We start from the raw sequence: 21,749 nt of genomic DNA, 5'->3' as shown, positions 1-21,749 counted from the left end.
AATTTTGTGTGCAAACAGGTTTAGGTTTTTTTAAATATAGATATATATTTAAAAAATCAAATGTATATACTTTTATATACATTTACATATACACATATACGCAATGTGATCTACGCACATTGCGTATATGTCCAGACTTTAGGGACATCCAGTATTTTATATTGCAGTTATTATTATTAATAAATGATTTTCAAAATAAAAGTCCCGTGTGTGAATGTGTGCAGACATAGTGTAGTTGAGATACACTTGCACAGTCAGACGCATGACAACCTCATTAATCAGTGTAAACCAAGCCACGCCCACTGCTCTCTCATTGGCTGCCTCCTTCCTCGACTTGGCTACGTCACTCCTCAGCAATTTAAATAGGCTCCTTGCGCAATTTGATGGAATAACGCTGCTGTCACGCCTGCCAAGTACACGGCGAGTATTCAAAGTACACGGCGAGTAGTCAAAGTACACGGCGAGTACACGGCGAGTAGTCAAAGTACACGGCGAGTATTTGTTATCGCGAATCTTGATTTCCCCGTGCAAGTCGGATTCTTCTCCTTGTCGGAGGTCATGGACGTGTCAAAGTATCGACTTTAAAGGCTCTTGTACCTTGGCTTTTTCCGCTTGGAGCGCGACCCCACGAAGGTAAAAGATCTTGTTTTGTTCCTTCATATTTCTTCTTTTCTTCTGAAACCTCGTCTGTCTCACACTTGGAACCACTTGACTCGATTAGAAGGAAAAGTCTTTCTAAGAGTCTTCTCGGAGCTGGAACACTTCCAAAAGTACTTTGTTCTTCTTCCGGCGTAAAACAAAATACTACAACATGCTCACAAAACTACATCATGCACAAAATACTACATCATGCACAAAATACAACATCATGCACACAATACAACATAATGTACACAATACTACATCATGCACACAATACTATATCATGCACACTATATCACATCATGCACACAATACTACATGATGCACACAATACTACATGATGCACACAATACTTGATAATGTACAACATTCTACTTAATGCACAACATATTACATCATGTACAACGTACTACATCATGCACACAAAATACTACATCATGCACACAATACTACATCACGCACAAAATACTACATCATACACAAAATACTACATCATGCACACAATACTACATCATGCACACAAAACTACATAATGTACAAATATACATCATGCACAAACTACTACAGCATGCACACAATACTACATCATGTACAAAATACTACATCAATCACACAATACTACATCATGTACAAAATACTACATCATGCACAAAATACGTCATGCGCAAAATAATACATCATGCACACAATACTATATCATGCACACTATATCACATCATGCACACAATACTACATGATGCACACAATACTACATGATGCACACAATACTTGATAATGTACAAAATTCTACTTAATGCACAACATATTACATCATGTACAACGTACTACATCATGCACACAAAATACTACATCATGCACACAATACTACATCACGCACAAAATACTACATCATACACAAAATACTACATCATGCACAATACTACATCATGCACACAACTACAACTAATGTACAAAAATAATACATCATGCACAAACTACTACAGCATGCACACAATACTACATCATGTACAAAATACTACATCAATCACACAATACTACATCATGTACAAAATACTACATCATGCACAAAATACTACGTCATGCGCAAAATAATACATCATGCACACAATACTATATCATGCACACTATATCACATCATGCACACAATACTACATGATGCACACAATACTACATGATGCACACAATACTTGATAATGTACAAAATTCTACTTAATGCACAACATATTACATCATGTACAACGTACTACATCATGCACACAAAATACTACATCATGCACACAATACTACATCATGCACAATCATGTACAAAATACTAACATCAATCACACAATATACATCATGCACACAAAACTACATAATGTACAAAATACTACATCATGCACAAACTACTACAGCATGCACACAATACTTCATCATGTACAAAATACTACTTCAATCACACAATACTACATCATGTACAAAATACTACATCATGCACAAAATACTACGTCATGCGCAAAATAATACATCATGCACACAATTCTACATCATGCATCCAATACTACATCATGCCCAAAATACTACATCATGCACACAATACTACATCATAACCACAATACTACATCATAACCACAATACTACATCATGAATAAAATACTAAATCATGCGTAAAATACTACACCATGCACGCAATACTACTACATCATGCACACAATACTACATCATGCACACAATACTACGTCATGCACAAAATACTACATGATGCACACAATACTTGATAATGTACAAAATTCTACTTAATGCACAACATATTATATCATGTACAACGTACTACATCATGGACAAAATACCACATCATGCACACAATACTACATCATGCACAAAATACTACAGCATGCACCATGCACACAAAATACTACATCATGCACAAAGTACTACATCATGCACAAAACACATATAACACAGGATAGGTAATAAAAATGAGCTGTAACTGAGCTATCAGATCTTGTTATTGTTCATTGTTCAAAAAATACTACATCATGAACAAAATACGACATCATGCTCACAATACTACATCATGCACACAATACTACATCATGCACACAATATTACATCATGCACAAATACTACCTTGTGCACAAAATACTACATCATGCACACAATACTACATCATGCACACAATATTACATCATGCACAAAATACTACCTTGTGCACAAAATACTACATCATGCACACAATACTACATCATGCACAAAATACTACATCATGCACAAAAATACTACATCATGCACACAATACTACATCATGTACCAAATAATACATCATGCACAACATATTACGTCATGTACAACATACTACATCATGCTCAAAATACCACATTGTGCACAAAATACTACACTATGCACACAATACTACATCATGCGCAAAATACTACATCATGCACACAATACTACATCATGTGCCAAATACTGACATAATCTGTAAAACACTACCTAATGCACAAAATACTACATTATGCACACAATAATTCATCATGTATGAAATAATCCATTATGCGCAAAATATTACATCATGTGTAAAAAATACTACATTATGTGTAAAATACTACATTATGTGTAGAATACTACATAATGTGGAAAATACTACACCATGCACAAACTACTACATCATACACAAAATATTAAGTCATATACAAAATACTAAATAATGTGTAAAATACTACGTAATGTAGAAAATACTACATCATGCACAAAATACTACATCACGCACAAAATATTACGTCATGTACAAAATACTAAATAATGTGTAAAATACTACATAATGCAGAAAATACTACATCATGCACACAATACTGCGTCACGTACAAAATACTAAATAATGTGTAAATACTACATAAAGCAGAAAATACTATATCATGCACACAATACTATGTCATGTACAAAATACTAAATTATGTGTAAAATACTACATAATGCAGAAAATACTACATCATGCACACAATACTGCGTCACGTACAAAATACTAAATAATGTGTAAATACTACATAAAGCAGAAAATACTATATCATGCACACAATACTATGTCATGTACAAAATACTAAATAATGTGTAAATACTACATAATATAAACAATACTACATCATGCACACAATACTATATCATATACAAAATACTAAATAATGTGTCAAATACTACATAATGCAGAAAATACTACATCATGCATCAAAACCTTACCAAACTTGTCCCAATCATTTGTGCGACACACTTTTTGGTCTAACTATTATGTGTTTATGTTAGTAACGTTTTATGTTATTAACGTGTGATTAACATGTTATTAATCATAACTAGTCCCAACTATGTCAACATCTCCCCATCGTGTGTGCTATTGGTCTAACTATTGTGGTTTTCATGTTATTAATGTTTTATGGTTTTAGGTTATTAACAGGTAATTAACATGTTATTAATCATAACTAGTCCTCCAACTCTGTCATAACTCTCCTAAACTTGTTTCTAACATTTGTGCTACGTTTGTGCTGCTAAACCTTTGGTCTGACTATTATACTATTAACTACTAACTATTATAGTTTTTAAAGTTATTAACGTTTTAGGGTTTTTATGCTATCAAGGTGTATGTGACTTTTTCAAGAGTCATAACCTCTTCAGCTGTGGTGGAATCTCCTAAACTAGTCCCCAACGTTTGTGCTGTCATTTTTCAATAACTATTATATTTTACATTTTAATAACATGTTATTGTTTTTATGTTAAAGTTAACGTGTTATTGTTTTTATGTTGTTAACATGTTATTGTTTTCATGTTATTAACGTGTAATTGTTTTCATGTTATTAACGTGTTATTAAACAATTACACGTTAATAACATAAAAACAATAACATGTTAACAACATAAAAACAATAATACGTTAACATAAAAACAATAACACGTTAACAACATACTTTATGTTGTTAATGTGTTATTGTTTTCATGTTGTTAACATGTTATTGTTTTATGTTATTAATGTGTAATTGTTTGTATGTTAATAACGTGTTATTATTTTCATGTTCTTAATGTGTAATTGTTTTTATGTCTATTTCACAAAGAGCTTTTGGGGATGAGCCAGCCTGACACATTTTGGGAAAATCCAGGGCTAGTGACATGACTGTCACATGTGTATAATATATATATATATATATATATATATATATATATATATATATATATATATATATATATATATATATATATATATATATATATATATATATATATATATATATATATATATATATATGTATATATATATGTATGTATGTATGTATATATATATATATATATATATATATATATATATATATATGTATATATATGTATGTATGTATGTATATATATATGTATATGTATGTATGTATGTATGTATATATATATATTTCATATATATGTATGTATGTATACAAACCCCGTTTCCATATGAGTTGGGAAATTGTGTTAGATGTAAATATAAACGGAATACAATGATTTGCAAATTATGTTTCAACCCATATTCAATTGAATGCACTACAAAGACAAGATATTTGATGTTCAAACTCATAAACTTAGTTTTTTTTTTGCAAATAATAATTAACTTAGAATTTCATGGCTGCAACACGTGCCAAGGTAGTTGGGAAAGGGCATGTTCACCACTGTGTTACATGGCCTTTCCTTTTAACAACACTCAGTAAACGTTTGGGAACTGAGGAGACACATTTTTGAAGCTTCTCAGGTGGAATTCTTTCCCATTCTTGCTTGATGTACAGCTTAAGTTGTTCAACAGTCCGGGGGTCTCCGTTGTGCTATTTTAGGCTTCATAATGCGCCACACATTTTCAATGGGAGACAGGTCTGGACTACAGGCAGGCCAGTCTAGTACCCACACTCTTTTACTATGAAGCCACGTTGATGTAACACGTGGCTTGGCATTGTCTTGCTGAAATAAGCAGGGGCGTCCATGGTTATGTTGCTTGGATGGCAACATATGTTGCTCCAAAACCTGTATGTACCTTTCAGCATTAATGGTGCCTTCACAGATGTGTAAGTTACCCATGTCTTGGGCACTAATACACCCCCATACCATCACAGATGCTGGCTTTTACACTTTGCGCCTATAACAATCCGGATGGTTCTTTTCCTCTTTGGTCCGGAGGACACGACGTCCACAGTTTCCAAAATCATTTGAAATGTGGACTCGTTAGACCACAGAACAACTTTTCCACTTTGTATCAGTCCATCTTAGATGAGCTCAGGCCCAGCGAAGCCGACGGCGTTTCTGGGTGTTGTTGATAAACGGTTTTCGCCTTGCATAGGAGAGTTTTAACTTGCACTTACAGATGTAGCGACCAACTGTAGTTACTGACAGTGGGTTTCTGAAGTGTTCTTGAGCCCATGTGGTGATATCCTTTACACACTGATGTCGCTTGTTGATGCAGTACAGCCTGAGGGATCGAAGGTCACGGGCTTATTTTTGTTTCATCTGACCACAGAACTTTCCTCCAGAAGGTCTTATCTTTGTCCATGTGATCAGTAGCAAACTTTAGACGAGCTTAAGGTGTCGCTTCTGGAGCAAGGGCTTCCTTCTTCCATGGTAGCCTCACAGTCCATGGCGATGCAAAACACTGACACCTGTGTTCCAGCAGCTTCCAATTCATTGCAGACCTGCTTTTAGGTGCTTCTCGGTTGACTCTTGATCATCCTGACCAATTTTCTCTCAGCAGCAGGTGATAGCTGCGTTTTCTTCCTGATCGTGGCAGTGACAAAACTGTGCCATGCACTTTATACTTACGAACAATTGTCTGCACAGTTGCTCTTGGGACCTTAAGCTGCTTTGAAATGGCTCCAAGTGACTTTCCTCACTTGTTCAAAGTCAATGATTCCTTTTTCAGATCTGTGCAGAGTTCCTTTGACTTTCCCATTGTCGCGTTTGTAACCGAGTCTAATGACTGCATCACATGAGCCCTATTTAAATGGGCTCAGAGAAGTCAACAGGTGTCCGTCAATCATAATCACTCACATGAAGTTAAGAGGTCATGCCATGAAGCTCATTTGATTTGATTGTAGGGCTGGGCAATATGGCCTTTTATTAATATCTCGATATTTTTAGGCCATGTCACGATACACGATATATATCTCCATATTTTGCCTTGAATGAACACTTGATGCATATAATCACAGCAGTATGATGATTCTATGTGTCTACATTAAAACATTCTTCTTCACACTGCATTAATATATGCTCATTTTAAACTTTCATGCAGAGAGGGAAATCACAACTAAGTCAATTTACCAAAAGTGTATTTATTAAACAGTTATTAAGCAGTGGCACAAACATTCATGAAAGTGCAAGATTGTCAGAGACATTTTAAAACGAGCTATTAGTGCACTTTTGTGCATGATGTCACTAAGATGACATATCAAAACAACACTAAATTAAAGTGCACTTTTTGTACAGAACGCCACTACAATATTTTGAAGCAAATAAAGTGCACTTTTGTGCATGATGTCACACAAGATATTTCAATAAGTGTCAAATAAAAATGAGCTGCATAATAGGAAATCAAATAGTGTATGTCCTTCGCTATGTGGTAGGTTCCTGCGGACGTTATCTCCTTCTGTTGTTGACTATTTGTTTCATACGGTGTTGATCTGGAAATGGTTGCTTCGGCATTTTGTGGGCGTGGCACCGGCCGAGATGTTGACATGCGGCGTTTCAAGCACTCTTCATTCTCTAGCGGGTGACTTTTCAAATGATGCTACAAATTAGCAGTACTGCTACTTTTTATAGCAACGCTACTTTTTATAGCAACTCTTTTTAACATATTACGGTTGTCTGTTCAACAACTTCCCGCTTGAAGCCGAAAACCACCGCCAGACGATGGACCCCCTTCATTTGTTACCAGATTGGCACCTTCTCTCTCTCGTATTACCACTCGCACCACAGCTAACGTTACCCATGCCGCTACCTGTCTGCTCGGCGAGGGCATATGACGTTCCACGCGCGACAATTTGTGACGTATTTACGAAGGTGCGCTTGTTTTATCTCTCTGTATATATATATATATATATATATATATATATATATGTATATATATATATATATATATATATATATATATATATATATATATAATTTACACTTTTAAGAGTGGGACTCTTTTGGATCCCTGAGAATTTCAGTGTTTTTTAAACTGCCATTGTTCCAAAAAATTATGTAAAAAATATCAATAATGTGATGATATATTGACATATTAAAAGCTCCAATTACTTCACATCAAATATTCAATTTTTACATATTATTGGGGGGTAAATATTGCATATTTTAAGTGTTTGCCATAAAAATAAAACAAGGTTTTCTTTGACAAAAAGGGCATAAAACAGGAGAAAATATAAAAGAATAATAACAATGTACAATCGACGGATAGATCTAGTTGATCTAGGGTTTTAAAGGCCTACTGAAACCCACTACTACCGACCATGCAGTCTGATAGTTTATATATCAATGATGAAATCTTAACATTGCAACACATGCCAATACGGCCGGGTTAACTTATAAAGTGCAATTTTAAATTTCCCGCTAAACTTCCGGATGAAAACTCCTTTGGATATGACGTATGCGCGTGACGTAGCCAGTAGAACAGAGGTATGGCTTATGTATGGAGAATTATTAACCGTGTAGTTACATGTCCATGGTTTAATAGTATTGTTGATCTTCTGTCTATCCTTCCAGTCAGGGGTTTATTTATTTTGTTTCTATCTGCATTTGAGCCAGATGCTATCACGTTAGCTCAGTAGCTAAAGAGCTTCGCCGATGTATTGTCGTGGAGATAAAAGTCACTGTGAATGTCCATTTCGCGTTCTCGACTCTCATTTTCAAGAGGATATAGTATCCGAGGTGGTTTAAAATACAAATCCGTGATCCACAATAGAAAAAGGAGAGAGTGTGGAATCCAATGAGCCAGCTTGTACCTAAGTTACGGTCGGAGCGAAAAAAGATATGTCTTTCACTGCATTCTAGTCCGTCACTCTAACGTTCCTCATCCACGAATCTTTCATCCTCGCTCAAATTAATGGGGTAATCGTCGCTTTCTCGGTCCGAATCGCTCTAGCTGCGTTGAAAACAATAGGAAAATATGAGGAGGTGAACAACTGACTACGTCACGCTACTTCCGGTACAGGCAAGGCTTTTTTTTATCAGCGACCAAAAGTTGCGAACTTTATCGTCGTTGTTCTATACTAAATCCTTTCAGCAAAAATATGGCAATATCGCGAAATGTTCAAGTATGACACATAGAATGGATCTGCTATCCCCGTTTAAATGAAAAAAAATTCATTTTAGTAGGCCTTTAAGCTTTGAAACTAAAAATTGTATATATTGATATATGACTTATTTTTAACACTTTTATGAGTGGGGCCCTTTTGGATCTTCGAGACCTTAAGTGTGATTATTTTTTTTTTAAACGGTCATTGCTCCAAAATAATAATTAATTAAAATCAATGTAGTTATGAATTATTGACATTTTTGAGGCTCAAATTACTTCACATTAAATATTACACTTTGACATTTTTGGAGGGTAAATATTGCATATTTTAAGTGTTTGCCATATAAATAAAACAAGGTTTTCTTTGACAAAAGGGGCATAAAACATGAGAAAATATAAAAGCATAATAAAAATGTACAATCGACGTATAGATCTGAAGTTGATCTAAAGATTTAAGCTTTGAAACTAAAAATATTATATGACTTATTTTTAACACTTTTACGAGTGGGACCCTTTTGGATCCCCGAGACCTTAAGTGTGATTTTTTTTTTTTAAACTGTTATTGCTCAAAAAAAAAAAATCAAAAAAAAAAATATATATATATATATATATAAAATAATGAATTATCAATGTAGGTGTATATAACATTTTAGCATTCAATCAGACATTATTGTGAGGTTTTGTATTAGTGTTCCTAAAAATCAGATATATCGGCCCCCAGACACATTTTTTTCTTTAAATTTGCCCCCCCCCAAGTCAAAATAATTGCCCAGGCCTGCCGTAAGTGATAATGGTGGGAGGAGTACCAATTATATTTTCCAATATTTTGGAAAATCATGATTACTGTAAAAAATGGGAATTTTTGGGGGTAAAAGTTTTATTGTCTTAATCAAGACAAATGTTTTAATGGTGGAATGATTGAAAAATGTAGAATAGTTAGTTGAAAGAAAAAAAGGCAAAACATGAAAATGATTACTGTAAAACCGGTAATATTGGGGAAGGTTTGTTGAATGTTGAATGTTTTGACGCGTGAACGCTGCGGAAGAATAATAATAAATGGATGAATTTTGGTGCAGAATAATCTAGTGTACACAATAAGTGATGTTCAATAGTTGGTCGTTTATACGTATTTCACACTGTTTTCTGCTTATAAAACTATTATTATTCTCCATGAAATGTATTATTTTGCTCTGTTTTTTAGGCGCCTGAAACAGACTATTGGATTAACTTGATTTCTTAAGGTTGGGGTTAAAAAAATTGTGCGGTTTTTTTGTAAGCTCCAGGCATCGTCAGACCTTTGGAGTGAAAACCGAGGTTTGACTGTATGTTGTTATATAACGAAGGAAATAAAAGAGCATACAATTAAAATGTAAGGAGAAAAAGTTGCAATGTTAAAATTAATAACACAAATCTGCCATGCAGGCTGTTTTTTTTAACTTTAAAACTAAAAAAATAATTATAAATCAAAATCTATGTTTTTATGAGTTATTGACATAATTCAATTATTCATAACCCAATTACTACACATCAAATATTACACTTTTAAATATTTATTTGGGGAAATATTGCATGTTTTGTGTGTTTGCCAAAAGGGAGCATAAAACAAACAAATAATTAAAAAAAATATATTAAAAAAAGAAACAAAAAAACCTTTATAATCGATACCTAGATCTGAAGTTCATCTAAAAATTAACTTATTTGTTTACACTTTTAAGAGTGGGACCCTTTTGGATCCCTGAGAATTTTAGTGTGGAATTTTTTTTTTAAACTGCCATTGTTGAAAAAAATAATGTTAAAAAATAAATATACTGTATAATGTGATGAACTATTGACATATTTAAAGCTCCAATTACTTTACATCAAATATTCCACTTGGACATATTTTTTGGGGGGTAAATATTGCATATTTTGATTGTTTGCCATATAAATAAAACAAGGTTTTCTTTGATAAAAAGGGCATAAAACATGAGGAAATATAAAAGAATAATAAAATGTACAATCGACAGATAGATCTGAAGTTGATCTAGGGTTTTAAGCTTTGAAGCTAAAAATGTTATATATTGATATGACTTATTTTTTAACACTTTTATGGGTGGGGCCCTTTTGGATCCTCGAGAGTTTAAGTGTGATTTTATACATTTTTTTTAAACAGTCATGGCTCAAAAAATAATAATGAATCAAAATCAATGTTGTTATGAACTAATGACATTTTTAACGCTCAAATTACTTCAGATCAATAATTCCACTTTGACATATTTTTGGGAGTAAACATGGCGTATTTTAATTGTTTGCCATATAAATAAAACAAGGTTTTCTTTGACAAAAAGGGCATAAAACATGAGGAAATATAAAAGCATAATAAAAATGTACAATCGACTTATAGATATGACGTTGAGCTAGGGATTTACGCTTTGAAACTAAAAATGTTATATGACTTATTTTTAACACTTTTATGAGTGGGATCCTTTTGGATCCCAGAAACCTTAAGTGTGATTTTTTTTAAATATATATATATATATATATTGCATATATATATATATATATATATATATATATATATATATATATATATATATATATATATGTATATATATATATATATATATATATATATATATATATATATATATATATATATATATATATATATATATATATATATATATATATATATATATATATATATATATATATATATATATATGTATATATGTGTATATGTATGTATATATATATATATATATATATACAGAAACAAAAACTTGGACTAAAAAACCAAGAACGGACTAAAAAAAACAAAAACATGAACTAACAAAACAAACATGGACTAATAAAAACAAAAACATGGACTAAAAAGAACAAAAATTTGGACTAATAAAAACAAAAACATGGACTAAAAAAACAAAAACATGGATTAAAAAAAACAGACTAAAAAACCCAAAAACATGGACTAAAAAACCCAAAAACATGGACTAATACAAACAAAAACATGGACTAAAAAAAACAAAGCATGAACTAAAAAAACAAACATGGACTAAAAAGAACAAAAACATGGACTAATAAAACCAAAAACATGGTCTAAAAAAATCAAAAACATGAATTAAATAAAAACGGACTAAAAAAAACAAAAACATGGACTAAAAAAAAACTAAAACTTGGACAAAAAAAACAAAAAACATGGACTAATACAAACAAAAATATGGACTAAAAAAACAGAAACCTATATAAAACAAAAACGGACTAAAAAAACAAAAACATGGACTAAAAAAATCAAAAACTTGGACTCATAAAAACAAAAACATGGACTCCCAAAATCAAAAACATGGACTAATAAAAACAAAAACATGGACTTAAAAAAAAAAAACATGAACTAAAAAAAACCAGAAACTTGGATAAAAAAAAAACGGACTAAAAAACAAAAACATGGACTCATAAAAACAAAAACATGGACTCATAAAATCAAAAACATGGACTAATAAAAACAAAACCATGGACTAATAAAAACAAAACCATGGACTAATAAAAACAAAAACATGGACTAAAAAGAACAAAAATATGGACTAATAAAAACAAAAACATGGACGAAAAAACCAAAAACATGGATTTAAAAAAACTGACTAAAAAAACAAAAACATGGACTAAAAAAACAAAAACATGAACTAACAAAATAAACATGGACTAATAAAAACAAAAACATGGACTAAAAAGAACGAAAACATGGACTAATACAAACAAAAACATGTACTCATAAAATCAAAAACATGGACTAATAAAAACAAAAACATGGACTAATAAAAACAAAAACATGGTCTAATAAAAACAAAATAAAGGACTAATAAAAACAAAAACATGGACTAAAAAACCAAAAACATGGATTAAAAAAAACGGACTAAAAAAAACAAAAACATGGACTAAAAAAAACTAAAACATGGACTAATACAAACAAAAACATGGACTAAAAAAAACAAAAACATGGACTAAAAACCAAAAACATGGACTAATAAAAACAAAAACATGGACTAATAAAAAATAAAACACGGACTAATACAAACAAAAACATGGACTAAAAAAACAAAAACATGGACTCATAAAATCAAAAAACATGGACGAATAAAAACAAAACCATGGACTAATAAAAACAAAAACATGGACTAATAAAAACAAAATCAAGGACTAATAAAAACAAAAACATAGACTAATAAAAACAAAATCAAGGACTAATAAAAACAAAATCAAGGACTAATAAAAAGAAAAACATGGACTAAAAAAAACAAAAATAAGGACTAATAAAAACAAAAACAAGGACTAATAAAAACAAAAACAAGAACTAATAAAAACAAAAACATGGACTAATAAAAACAAAATCATGGACTAATAAAAACAAAATCAAGGACTAATAAAAACAAAAACAAGGACTAAGTAAAACAAAAACAAGGACTAATAAAAAAAAAACAAGGACTAATAAAAACAAAAACAAGGACTAAGTAAAACAAAAACAAGGACTACCGCACACCTGTACTCCTGATATCGTGTGAAGCTGCAGATAATGATTTGTGACGTTGGCCTTTTTTCCCCTTCTTTCCTGCTTCCTCTGCGTGCCGGGGCCGGCGGCAGGATGGTGAACAGCCAAGTGTCGGCCGCACCTCCGACCCCCAGGTGGTGCGCAGGGTGCGGGGGGAAGATCGCCGAGCGCTTCTTGCTCTTCTCCATGGAGCGCTACTGGCACACCCGCTGCCTGAAGTGCTCCTGCTGCCAGGCCCAGCTGGGCGACATCGGCAGCAGCTGCTACAGCAAGGGCGGCATGATCCTGTGTCGCAGCGACTACATCAGGTCCGAAAGACCCAACATCCGAGTCCCCCGCTTGGAGCAAATGACAAATGTGGTTTTTCAAACACCTGCAGGCTGTTCGGGCACAGCGGGGCGTGCAGCGCCTGCGGACAGTCCATCCCCGCCAATGAGATGGTGATGAGGGCGCAGGGAAATGTTTACCACCTGAAGGTAAGTCCACAACTCCCACCCGCTGATCCTCTCACACCAACATGTGGGAGAGTCCCTCGTCGCCAGGAAGGAAGTTCATTGTGTGCTTCCGCCCTCACACATGCAGGCACACATCAAGAATATTTCCTTTACACACATCAAGAATACTTCCTTTACACACAAACATGGTGCCTTCTTGCACGTGACCCCATAAGAAAAAATACCATAAAGCACTATTTGTAGGTGTAAAACATATAAAATTAGCTAAAAAGCTAGCATAAAATGTTAGCCTAATATAAGAGATGTTAGCATACTTTCAAGATGGCGCCAAGTATTAAAATACATGATTATTAGGTTTAAACATATAAAATTAGCTAAAAAAAAACATGCATGAAAATGTTAGCATGCTAACGATAGCATGCTAACATTAGCATGCACGTGACAGGATAAGAAACAAATATCATAAAGCACTATTTTTCGGTGTAAAACATATGAAATTAGCTAAAAAGCTAGCATAAAACGTTAGCCTAATATAAGAGACGTTAGCATACTTTCAAGATGGCGCCAAGTATTGAAATTCATGATTATTAGGTTTAAACATACAAAATTAGCTAAAAAAATGCATAAAAACGTTAGCCTGCTGACGATAGCATGCTAACGTTAGCATGCACGTGACCAGATAAGAAAAAAATATTATAAAGCACTATTTTTAGGTGTAAAACATATGAAATTAGCTAAAAAGCTAGCATAAAACGTTAGCCTAATATAAGAGACGTTAGTATACTTCCAAGATGGCGCCAGGTATTACAATTCATGATTATTTGGTTTAAACATACAAAATTAACTAAAAACTTAGCATAAAACGTTAGCTTAATATAAGAGACGTTTGCATACTTCCAAGATGGCGCCAAGTATTACAATTCATGATTATTAGGTTTAAACATATGAAATTAACTAAAAACTTAGCATAAAACGTTAGCCTAATATAAGAGACGTTAGCATACTTCCAAGATGGCGCCAAGTATTAAAATTCATGATTATTAGGTTTAAACATACAAAATTAGCTAAAAAAAACATGCATAAAAACGTAAGCATGCCAACGTTAGCATGCACATGACCGGAGAAAGTACCATATAGCACTATTTTTTGTAGGTGTAAAACAAATAAAATTAGCAAAAAAGATAGCATAAAATGTTAGCCTAATATAAGAGACGTTAGCATACTTCCAAGATGGCGCCAAGTATTAAAATTCATGATTATTAGGTTTAAACATACAAAATTTAGCTAAAAAAAACATGCATAAAAACGTTAGCATGCACATGACCGGATAAGAAAAAAATATTATAAAGCACTATTTTTTAGGTGTAAAACATATGAAATTATCTAAAAAGCTAGCATAAAATGTTAGCCTAATATAAGAGACGTTAACATACTTTCAAGATAGCGCCAAGTATTGAAATTATTATTATTATTATTATTATTATTAGGTTTAAACATACAAAATTAGCAAAAAAAATCATGCATAAAAACGTTAGCATGCTAACGATAGAATGCTAACGATAGTATGCTAACGTTAACATGCACGTGACCAAATAAGAAACAAATATCACAAAGCACTATTTTTAAGTGTAAAACATATGAAATTAGCTAAAAAGCTAGCATAAAATGTTAGCCTAATATAAGAGACGTTAGCATACTTTCAAGATAGCGCCAAGTATTTAAATTATTATTATTATTATTATTATTATTATTATTATTATTATGTTTAAACATACAAAATTAGCTAAAAAAACATGCATAAAAACGTTAGCATGCCAACGTTAGCATGCACTTGACCGGAGAAAGTACCAGATAGCACTATTTTTTGTAAGTGTAAAACATACAAAATTAGCTAAAAAGCTAGCATAAAACGTTATCCTAATATTAAAGACGTTAGCATACTTCCAAGTATTGAAATTGTTAGGTTTAAACATACAAAATTTGCTAAAAACAAGCATAAAAACGTTAGCATGCTAACACTCCCACAAGTATGCTAACAGTGCGTTTGCATATCAAAAAACATGATTTTTTTTGTCTAGAGTGGACGTTCTGCTGGCCAATAAGAACCAAACCCGCAGCGGGAATTTGGACCCCACCCTTGAGGGTTCGGGTCAGAACTTGTGAGAACTGAATTTAGTGGTGGCGTTAACGGGACCACTTTGTGGCTTTTCAGTGTTTCAGCTGCGCCACCTGCAGGAACCGCCTGATGCCCGGAGATCGCTTCCATTACATGAACGGCACGGTCTTCTGCGAGCACGACAGACCCGGCGCTGCCTTGCTCAGCGGCCACCTGCCCCCTCTTCAGAGTAGTTCTGTGTTGACGGACCAAAAGGTACGACCGGCCGCCACGTACGGAAAGCACTAGAACACAGGCGGCGCCCTCACTTTAAATGCTCGCAAAAGTCAGCTACGAAGTCTTAGAAAAAAACCTCCATCAAGGTTTTATATACGCACTGTAAGTATATATGTATTGTAGTATCCGTCACATTTGTAACAACATGTGATATTTACACATTTTGATCATTTTAAGTATTAATTTCCCAGATACATCACATTTACTTTTCCCTTCATCAACAACAACACTACTAATCATGGCAGACTTGATGAGAGACAACAAACACAATAAAACAATCACTTACTGTACAATGTCTGCTCTCACTGGGATGTTTATATCTTCCTCTTTACATGAACAATCAACCATAATCCCCTCGAAGAGTTAAAAATAAAAGGTGTCGCAAATTAACGTATTTTTGGGTATAAATTGGGTGTCAAAGTTGACCAACTCGTCAGATTATGTCCGCAACCTTCCACTATCCAGGTGAGAGGCGTGATTTGTCATCTAGAATTAACTCTCACCGACTCAGAGGTGATGCAGCGGCTCAGGATGTCAATATAGCAGCATGAGCTAGTCAGCTCTCTGTGATCAGTAAAAGTAGTTCCTCTGTGTTAGCGCTTATAATAACAATATCGCTAATACTTGCTAATATTCAGGTCACGACATGTAAATGGGGAATTGTTGGCGCCCTTTGGATTTTTTTTATTTTTTTTTTAGAGGACTTTATAGGCGCAATAGTTTACTACCATTATCTGCATTGTTAGCCACCTCTTACTTGCCATGTTTTACGATTTAGAATGCATTTAAAAAAAACTAAAAAAAAAACCTTGTTCTTGTTTTACATGAGGATGGTAAGGGCCGATATTGGCCCGGGACGCTCCTATTTGAAATGGTTTTATTATAATTAATGTTATTATATATATTAATTAATATTAATGTGTATATATATATATATATATATATATATATATATATATATATATATATATATATATATATATATATATATATATATATATATATATATATATATATATATATATACACAGGGTATATATATACAGTATATATATATATATATATATATATAATATTGATTATAATATTATATCTATATATGTATATATATACTGTATGTATATATATATATATATATATATATATATATATATATTTATATATATATATACTGTATATACACACATATCCATGTTTGGCTCATTTTAGCTGCTTGATACTTCACAAGTGCCTCAACTGGCTGCTGATCACCGCACCGTCTCTTCTCAGTATTTGAACGGCAATTGTGAAAATAAAAATAAAAATAATCTAAAACTGGTGAAGTTAAATGGAAAATAACTTTAGTATAATCACTGGATACATATAACAATTTAATTTTTTTTTTTTTCTTTTTCTTTTTTTTTTCTTTCCATGATGGCAGGTGAGGCCCCGCCTCCCCTGCCTCTAGTGATGGCACGCCACTGATATATATATATATATATATATATATATATATATATATATATATATATATATATATATATATATATATATATATATATATATATATACAAACCCCGTTTCCATATGAGTTGGGAAATTGTGTTAGATGTAAATATAAACGGAATACAATGATTTGCAAATCATTTTCAGCCCATATTCAGTTGAATATGCCACAAAGACAACATATTTGATGTTCAAACTGATAAACATTTTTTTTTTTGCAAATAATCATTAACTTTAGAGTTTGATGTCAGCAACACGTGACAAAGAAGTTGGGAAAGGTGGCAATAAATACTGACAAAGTTGAGGAATGCTCATCAAACACTTATTTGGAACATCCCACAGGTGAACAGGCAAAATGGGAACAGGTGGGTGCCATGATTGGGTATAATCGTAGATTCCATGAAATGCTCAGTCATTCACAAACAAGGATGGGGCGAGGGTCACCACTTTGTCAACAAATGCGTGAGCAAATTGTTGAACAGTTTAAGAAAAACCTTTCTCAAGCAGCTATTGCAAAGAATTTAGGGATTTCACCATCTACGCTCCGTGATATCATCAAAGGGTTCAGAGAATCTGGAGAAATCACTGCACGTAAGCAGCTAAGCCTGTGACCTTCGATCCCTCAGGCTGTACTGCATCAACAAGCGACATCAGTGTGTAAAGGATATCACCACATGGGCTCAGGAACACTTCAGAAACCCACTGTCAGTAACTACAGTTGGTCGCTACATCTGTAAGTCCTCCTCTGTCTTCCTGTTGCCTCTGCAGGTCTGCTGAGGGGCGTGTCCTGTACGTGAGGGGCGTGTCCTGTACGTGATGGGGTGTGTCCTGTACGTGAGGGGTGGGTCCTATTCGTGTGCCCACGCTGGACTTCTCCCTCTCCCCCGCCACTGTCGCCATTGTTGTGGATTCTGCTCACCACCGCGCATCCCTGTCCTAAAAAAAAAGGCGGCCTTTCTTTGCAGCCCGCCCTCCCATCCACCGCGTCGTTCATGTTGTGCTCGGTCTAAGAGTGGCCTGTCCCGCTCCGCGGACTCCTTGGGACCGTGAGAGCCTGAGCACAACGCTGATGAGGAGCCACCTGGTCACGGTTCAGAGGAAAGGACTAAAGATGCTTGACGGAGTTCCGATGGATGTGAAAAGACGATGTCAAAGCCCCCCAACACCCGTTTCTCCCCCTATAAGCATCATGATGTGTTTTTTGTATGTTGGTCTGAGATCTGACCCACCAGGAACTGAATACACAGTAAAACCGGCAAAACGTGTCTGAAAAAAATCAATTCATTACGATTTAGCACAGGGGTGTCCAAACTTTTTCCACCAGGGGCCGCTCGTTGAAAAATGAAAGCATGCGGCGGCCATTTTGAAATGTTCCCATTTTCCAAAACCAATACAACAGGTGTGCCTAAATTATTGCCCGGCAGCCTTTTGGCCCCTGAGACGTCACGAGTTCAACAAAAGCATTCATCTCAAATACCAGACTCGCTACAGACTCGCTGCCATTTTGTGGACAATGTGAGTAAATCACATCAATGAGAAATAATAGCACAGCATTTACTTATAAGACATGATCCAAACAACCTTCCCTAGTCATTGTGCAATATATATATATATATATATATATATATATATATATATATATATATATATATATATATATATATATATACAGTCGTGGTCAAAAGTGTACATACCTTGTACACTTTAACCTAACCTACTGAAAATGTGAGCAAATCTGCTGGGTCAAAAGTATACGTACAGCAATGTTAATATTTGGTTACATGTCCCTTGGCAAGTTTCACTGCAATAAGGCGCTTTTGGTAGCCATCCAGAAGCTTCTGCTTGAATTTTTGACCACTCCTCTTGACAAAATTGGCGCAGTTCAACTAAATTTGTTGGTTTTCTGACATGGACTTGTTTCTTCAGCATTGTCCACACGTTTAAGTCAGGACTTTGGGAAGGCCATTCCAAAACCTTAATTCTAGCCTGGTTTAGCCATTCCTTTACCACTTTGGACGTGTTTTTGGGGTCATTGTCCTGTTGGAACACCCAACTGCGCCGAAGACCCAACCTTCGGGCTGATGATTTTAGGTTGTCCTGAAGAATTTGGAGGTAATCCTCCTTTTTCATTGTCCCATTTACTCTCTGTAAAGCACCAGTTCCATTGACAACAAAACAGGCCAAGAAAATAATACTACCACCACCATGCTTGACGGTAGGGATGGTGTTCCTGGGATTAAAGGCCTCACCTTTTCTCCTCCATACATATTGCTGGGTATTGTGGCCAAACAGCTCCATTTTTGTTTCATCTGACCACAGAACTTTCCTCCAGAAGGTCTTATCTTTGTCAATGTGATCAGTAGCAAACTTTAGACGAGCTTAAGGTGTCGCTTCTGGAGCAAGGGCTTCCTTCTTCCATGGTAGCCTCACAGTCCATGGCGATGCAAAACACGCTTGACTGTGGACACTGACACCTGTGTTCCAGCAGCTTCCAATCCATTGCAGACCTGCTTTTAGGTGCTTCTCGGTTGACTCTTGATCATCCTGACCAATTTTCTCTCAGCAGCAGGTGATAGCTTGCGTTTTCTTCCTGATCGTGGCATTGACAAAACTGTGCCGTGCACTTTGTACTTACGAACAATTGTCTGCACAGTTGCTCTTGGGACCTTAAGCTGCTTTGAAATGGCTCCAAGTGACTTTCCTGACTTGTTCAAGTCAATGATTCATTTTTTCAGATCTGTGCAGAGTTCCTTTGACTTTCCCATTGTCGCATTTGTAACCGAGTCTAATGACTGCATCACATGAGCCCTATTTAAATGGGCTCAGAGAAGTCAACAGGTGTCGACAATCCTAATCACTCACATGAGGTTAAGAGGTCATGCCATGAAGATCATTTGATTTGATTGTACCTTTTCTACGTCACCAAAATTGTATGTATAATTTTGACCCAGCAGATTTGGTCACATTTTCAGTAGACCCATAATAAATTCATAAAAGAACCAAACTTCATGAATGTTTGTTGTAACCAACAAGTATGTGCTCCAATCACTCTATCACAAAAAAATAAGAGTTGTAGAAATTATTGGAAACTCAAGACAGCCATGACATTATGTTCTTTACAAGTGTATGTAAACTTTTGACCACGACTATATATATATATATATATATATATATATATATATATATATATATATATATATATATATATATATATATATATATATATATATATATATATATATATATATATATATATATATATATATATATATATATATATATATGTATAGTTACTTAAACATGTAGTCTGCTTTCAGCCGCTGGCCAAATGTTTTTTAACCCAATGCGGACCCCAAGTCAAAAAGTTTAGACACACCTGCAAATTGTAATACAACATATTTGGTCCAGGGACCCGCAAGGGTCTCAGTCATAAAAGTGTCAAAAATAAGTCATATATCAATTTTGAAAAAGTTTTATTCAACGATTAAAATCTCTTGACAAACTTCAGATCTGTCGATATAAAGTTAAAAGTTTTTTTCTTTATGTTTTATCTATTACCGAAAAATGTTCAAAGTGGAATATTTGATGTGAAGTAATTGGAGTCCTAAATATGCCAATAATTTATGACAACATTGATTTGAAATTCTTGGGAATCCAAAAAGGCCCCATTAATAAAAGCTTCAAAAAATACTGTATTTTCCAGAGTATAGAGCGCACCGGTATATAAGCCACACCCACCAAATTTTTAAAAATAAATAAATACATTCCATATATTAGCCGCACCGGACTATAAGCCGCAGATATACACGTTGTGAAAATAGTTATTTACACAGAAACATTCTGTAAATGCTTATTTACATACCTTAATTATTTTCAAATGGTGTCTGTAACACAGCAGTTAAACGGCTGATCAAACATAACAGAAGTCATGGTCATAGACCCACTAGCTGCGCAAGCTAGCTCTCCAATCAGCTAAACAGACTCCACGGTG

General features: G+C 34.0%; 2 protein-coding genes across 2 annotated transcripts in view; one reads left to right on the top strand and one right to left on the bottom strand.

Moving 5' to 3' along the window:
- Positions 1–21,749, bottom strand: part of zgc:64051 (leukocyte surface antigen CD53) — a 171,342-nt gene that overhangs the window by 93,874 nt on the left and 55,719 nt on the right. The window lies entirely within an intron of this gene.
- On the top strand, positions 382–20,922 carry LOC133632756 (LIM domain transcription factor LMO4.1-like). The gene is made up of 5 exons (XM_062025406.1): positions 382–633; positions 13,519–13,734; positions 13,806–13,902; positions 16,094–16,252; positions 18,527–20,922. The coding sequence occupies exons 2-5, from the start codon at positions 13,520–13,522 to the stop codon at positions 18,533–18,535; spliced, it is 480 nt and encodes a 159-aa protein (XP_061881390.1). The 5' UTR covers positions 382–633; position 13,519; the 3' UTR covers positions 18,536–20,922.

Source organism: Entelurus aequoreus, linkage group LG17 (genome assembly GCF_033978785.1).
Source record: "Entelurus aequoreus isolate RoL-2023_Sb linkage group LG17, RoL_Eaeq_v1.1, whole genome shotgun sequence".
In the NCBI taxonomy this organism is placed as follows: Eukaryota; Metazoa; Chordata; class Actinopteri; order Syngnathiformes; family Syngnathidae; genus Entelurus; species Entelurus aequoreus.
This window is presented reverse-complemented; position numbering and strand designations above follow the sequence as displayed.